General features: G+C 31.0%; 2 protein-coding genes across 2 annotated transcripts; both read left to right on the top strand.

The window, feature by feature from the left end:
* Positions 1 to 1251, top strand: LOC124910114 (RHOMBOID-like protein 2). The gene is made up of 5 exons (XM_047450735.1): positions 1 to 299; positions 378 to 541; positions 633 to 967; positions 998 to 1065; positions 1143 to 1251. The coding sequence occupies exons 1-5, from the start codon at positions 1 to 3 to the stop codon at positions 1225 to 1227; spliced, it is 951 nt and encodes a 316-aa protein (XP_047306691.1). The 3' UTR covers positions 1228 to 1251.
* A 1806-nt stretch (positions 1252 to 3057) lies between these two features.
* On the top strand, positions 3058 to 5479 carry LOC124910113 (actin-66-like). The gene is made up of 5 exons (XM_047450734.1): positions 3058 to 3090; positions 3176 to 3204; positions 4172 to 4527; positions 4635 to 5242; positions 5399 to 5479. Exons 1-5 carry the CDS (start codon positions 3082 to 3084, stop codon positions 5477 to 5479), a joined length of 1083 nt encoding a protein of 360 aa, XP_047306690.1. The 5' UTR covers positions 3058 to 3081.
* Positions 5480 to 6000: the final 521 nt, after the last annotated feature.

Genomic DNA, 6000 nt, shown 5'->3' with positions numbered 1-6000 from the left:
ATGGAGAGTCAAGATCCTGAAAACAGAGTAATTGCCATGAACAGAAGAAGAAGCAAATATTTGCCAATATATTTACTTCCCCCTTATTTTACAAACTCGAAAGAAAGACATTGGAGATCTTGGCTGGTGCAGACAATTATTGTATCTAATATAATCATGTTTATCATCACCATGTTCGTCAACAATTGTCCTAAAAACAATATTCTAGAGATTAATGGCCAATGTGTAGCCAAATTCCTAGGCAGGTTTTCGTTTCAGCCTCTCAAAACCAATCCTCTTTTCGGCCCTACTTCATTAACGTAAGCTTATTCTGTTCCTCAATTTCTACAAAATATGGTTAAGATTTCCAATACTTTATTATTATTATTATTATTCAGGGCGTTTAAATTGGGAGGTTTAGAATGGAACATGGTGGTTAATGGTCATCAATGGTGGAGAATGTTCGCTGCCATCTGGTTACATGCTGGTGTTATTCATTTGTTTGTAAACATGTTAAGTCTGTTTTTAATTGGAATTCGTCTAGAACAACAGTTTGGATTCAGTAAGTTTTGTTTCTTTAAAACATTTGATTTGCGAATAAGATATAAAACTTTTGATGAAATTTGTTGTTTGTTTGTTTGTTTGTTGAGCAGTGAGAATTGGAGCGATTTACCTATTATCTGGATTAAGTGGAAACATTTTGTCATTACTTTTTCTCCAAAATGGTATATCAGTTGGTGCTTCTGGTGCTTTGTTTGGACTTATTGGAGCAATGTTATCAGAGCTTCTCACTAATTGGACTGTTTATACAAGAAAGTTATGTGCTATGTTATTGCTCTTGAGCATGATCATTGGAGAATTGGTATTTGATGGCATTCATAGTTGGCGAGTTAATAACTTCGGCCACATTGGTGGAGTCTTGAGTGGTTTTCTTCTCGGATTTGTATTGTTGCTTCGTCCTCAGCCTCTTCCTCGAACTCTTCCTGTTGTTGTTGTTGATGATGATATTGTTGTTCAGACAAAATCCAAGTATACTGTGTTTCAGTGGGTATCTCTAGTAATTTCTCTGTTATTGTTCATTGTTGGGTAAGTAATTGCACAAAATAAATCAAGTTTTTTTTTCTCCTTCTTCTTCTTGATTAAGGGTTTTGTTTTGTTTGCAGATTCACAGTTGGGATAGTTATGGTTTCAAGAGGAGATAATGGGAATGATTATTGCAACTGGTGTCATTACTTAAGCTCAAGATAATATGTATATCATAGAATGGTAGCATATCTTATATATATATATATATATATATATATATATATATTTAGAGTGATGAAAGGTTTATTGGTTAAAAAATATTAAAAAATAAAAGAAGAGTAAAAAAAGCAACTTATCATTACATAATCAATGAAAAATAACACTAACAATGAAAATCACAATGTGAAAATTTTGCCACTCATCAATTTAATTCACAATTATTTATTATGCTTATACTCCAATTAAACAATTGATGTATATTAAAAATAAACCAGTCACAATTTTAATTATAATTCAAAATTATAAAAAAATATATATATACATAACAGTTCAAGGGTTAAAAATCCTACTTAAAATATTAAAATAAAAAATGTTAGTCTAAAAATTTTAAATTAAAATTGTGACTTAAATAGAGCTTAAATTGATTTAATATTTTAAAACATTAAAATAATTTTAAAATGCATTAATAATTTTTGACATCTGTAAAATGAATAAATTTATATTTAAGAAAAAATAAATATAATAAATAAAAATTATGGAACATGAATAATTTACTCAAAACATATTTTTTATAAATCAAGCTAAAAGATTATATACTTGTAAAAGTAATTTTTTTTTCATGATTCTATGTATTAATTTTTACTCTTATTTAAAAGCAATGTTTTGTAATTGTTCACTAATTTTTACTCTTACAAAATTTCAAATTGGTCTATTTTAAAAATAAAAACAAGTAATGAAATAAAATTAATTTTATATTTTGAAAATAAAATTCTAAAAATTAGATATATGGAATAATATTACAGTATAATTATATTTTGATATAATTTTTAAAATTTATGTTTTGATTTGATTTTTAAAATTTATGTTTTTATAATTAATTAATATTAAATTTATTTATTTTATTATAAGTATAATATATATTTTTTAATTTATAAATATTATTTTGATATATCTATATTCTAAATATAGAATAATTTTTAAAATCTACTCTATTTATTGGACGCGGTATTCCTTAATAATTGGGTATCCTCCATTGTTCCCTCTAACTATCTTGACTCCGCGATTTTTTATGGTTCTTCATTATCTCTATATGGCCTTTTTTTCCTAGGGGTCCATTTTGTATGGTCTTTTAGTTTAATGTTTCTTTTTAGCGGGAGTGGTTATTAGCAAGAACTTATTGAATCCATCGTTTGGGCTCATAATAAATTAAAAGTTACTCCTGCTACTCAGCCTTGAGCATTGTACAAAGACGTGCCGTAGAGTAACTCATTACCTTCTGAGTTCTTTTTTTTTACAGCTGCAGGTTTAGTTTTTGTTACGGTAAGATTTCTATGTTACAATACGAGTTTAATCTTGATTCTCACTTAAATGATGAAACTTCATATTATATTTAATTGAACTTTCGAGCTTAGCTAGTTATCTGCTAATTTAAGTGCAATAAATATATCTTATGTTTTCGTGTTCATTGTCTATTGTGCTTATTGTCGTTCATGTTCGTATGAACTGTTAGGATTCACACAATCTCATTAAGTGTGTAGAGTCAAATCTTTAATTTGTCCATTGAACTTGATGCAATATGATCTTTTTAACATTTCAAGCTAAAGTCCCACAATATTCATCATCTTTGTTTTCCAAAATAAGTGGATTGGATAATTAATTCTTCTGACTATAATTATATGATATGATGCTAATTTTTTATAACTTTTTGCAACTAAAGTTATTAATTAATGATTTACTAGTTAAGATGTAATTCAAAGATCAGCATGCATGCACGCTTTTATCGCTTCTTATTTGAATCTGTGGACAGTAAGTAAGATGTTAGGAGGTCAGCCAATTGTGTGCGACAATGGAACTGAAATGATTAAGGTATTTCAAATCTGAGTCATGAGTTTTCATAAGTATTTAAGATATATATGACTAAATTGTAATCAGACAAATTCAATTTTGGTAGGCTGGATTTGCCGGAGACAGGGGCGGAGCCAGGATGAAAAATTACCTGGGGCTGACTCCAACTTGCATCTCAGATTTAACTTTCTATGTTCCGCTTTTTTTTCAATAAAATTTCCACGATTATTAGAAGATGGAAACTCGTCATGCCCTCTCAATGCACACGTTTGCAAAGTGAGCCACTGAGTGATTTCAATAGTTGTTGTAAGCCGTAATCTGTTATTTTTTTTTTCATCTGAAGACTGTGCATTTAGTATTTTGTCAATATGACAAGGATATTCATTAGATTATCAAGATATTCAACTGCCCTATTATGTGGTGAAATATTATATCCTATATGCATAACAAAAGAGCATCTATCCTCATCATTAACTCGCTTTCAATATTTGAATCCATCTATTGTAAATGTAGGTTTTGGGGTTGCTTATGTTAAAACAAGAAACATGGGAAATAAAAAACAGCATCTTTCAAAGGAGAGTATTCTAACTAAGTAAATTTCTTAAACCAATAACTTTGGAACCGTCGATTTTGATTTCCAAATTTGGTCGGCGGATACTCATCCTTAATAGGTTGATATAACTCTATCTTGATATAAGCTCGTCTAATTTCATCATTTTGATTCATATTAGAATACGTAATGTTGAATCAAGTTTAAGAGAACTTACATCAACATCAATTCTAGGAGATTTGTTAAGTTCTTGAGTAGAGATATCAAATTCTTTATTTTAATTTGTTTATTAATATTAATTTATATTTTCTTATAAATTTTTGAAATAGTTTAAAATTAAGAAATATAAAACACACTATAATAAAGGTGAGGCCAAGGTTTGATCACCAGACCTCATATTCACATTTTAATAACATAGCCAACTGGGCTAAGACTCACATGTTAAACAAATATATAAACAAATTTCTTTTAGGATTTTAATTTAGGTGGGGCTGCAGCCCACCCTAGCCCATGGGTGGCTCCGCCCCTTGCCGGAGATGATGCTCCACTAAATGTATTTCCTAACGTTGTGGGTCATCCTCGTCACACGTCTGTGATGGTTGGAATGAGGCACGTCTACGTCGGTGATGAAGCTGAGTTAAGGAGAGGGGTTTTAAATTTAAAATACCCAATTGAAGATGGCATTGTGAGTAATTGGGACGATATGGAGAAAATATGGCATCACACATTCTACAATGAGCTTGGTGTTTCCCCAGAAGATCATCCCGTTCTTCTTACTGAAGCACCTCTTAACTCCAAGGCTAATCGTGAAAAGATGAACCAAATTATGTTTGAGACATTTAACACCCCTACTATGTACATTGTCAATCAGGCCGTACTTACTCTATGTGCAAGTGGTCTTTTCACCGGTAAGCTATTTAAAGTAATTCATGCAATCTCTCTATGTGAATTTGAAAAAAAAGAATAGTGTACATTTTTGAACCTCTTTCAATACTTGTATTTTTCATATGAGTAGGTATTGTGCTGAATTCCGGTGAAGGTGTGAGCCATACAGTCCCCATATACAATGCACAAGCCATTCCACACGCAACCCTTCGACTTGATTTGGCTGGACGAGGCTTGACAAATCACTTGATGAAGATCCTGACAGAAGGTGGTTATTCATTTACCAGAAAAATTGTGAAGAATATGAAGGAAAAGCTGACTTACATAGCTCTGGACTACGAACAGGAGATTGAGACTTCAAGAACCAGTTCTTCATCAGTTGAGAAAACCTATAAGCTTCCTGACGGTCAAGTGATCACCATTGGTGCTGAGAGGTTCCGATGCCCTGAGATACTTTTCCAGCCATCGATGATTATAGGAATGGAAGCCGCTGCTGGAATTCATGAGATGATTTACAACTCCATCATGAAGTGTGATGTGGATATCAGGACGGAGCTGTTTGGACACATTTTGCTTGGTGGTGGTTCAACTATGTTCCCTGGTATTGCAGACAGAATGAGGAAAGAGATAATCGCAATGAGCAAAGAAATAATGATAAATGTGTTTGCACCTCATGAGAGAAAGTACACTGTCTGGATTGGTGGATCTATCTTTGCAGCTATAAACACTTTTAGGGAGGTAATCTTAACTTTTCATATTACTACAATTATTAATACTAATAGATAAAATTATTATAAGGGCATTCCCATGAAAACATAATTTATTTTAACATGTTATATACTATATGGCTAGGTCATTCACTCTCTAATATTTTTAAATTATTTTTTATTACAGACGGCGATAAAAAAGACCGACTACGATGAATTTGGACCTTCCATTGTTCACAGGGAAGGCCCTGGCTTTAAAATATTCTAGTACTATTTGTTATTTCTGGACAACTAATTAGTTATAGACATCTGAAACTTAAAAAATGTTTTTGTCTCTTTATTTATTGTTTATGGAGTTGAATTTGAAGACCCTAAATTGGTGATGAATTTTACTAGAATGGGTGAATTCCTTCGGTTTTAATTCGATGCCTGCTTGCTTCTCTATTATTCTTATACTGTGTCATTATTTTGGTTTCACATGTGGTTATGGTTGAATATACACACTAGTTTAATTCTATTTTAATGAAAAATGGTGAAGTTCCTCCTCGAGTTGTTCTTCTACTACTACTACGACTTTATTATATTGATTGTGTAGTAAGAATTAAATCGTCTTAATTTCTTGTGATTTTGGTTTCACATGTGGTTATGGTTGAATATACACACTAGTTTAATTCTATTTTAATGAAAAATGGTGAAGTTCCTCCTCGAGTTGTTCTACTACTACTACGACTTTATTATATTGATTGTGTAGTAAGAATTAAATCGTCTTAATTTCTTGTGAAAAATTAA

The sequence above is a fragment of the Impatiens glandulifera genome, chromosome 7 (assembly GCF_907164915.1).
Source record: "Impatiens glandulifera chromosome 7, dImpGla2.1, whole genome shotgun sequence".
Lineage (NCBI taxonomy): Eukaryota > Viridiplantae > Streptophyta > Magnoliopsida > Ericales > Balsaminaceae > Impatiens > Impatiens glandulifera.
The sequence above is the reverse complement of the archived record's forward strand: the minus strand, read 5'-3'. Positions and strand labels throughout refer to the sequence as shown.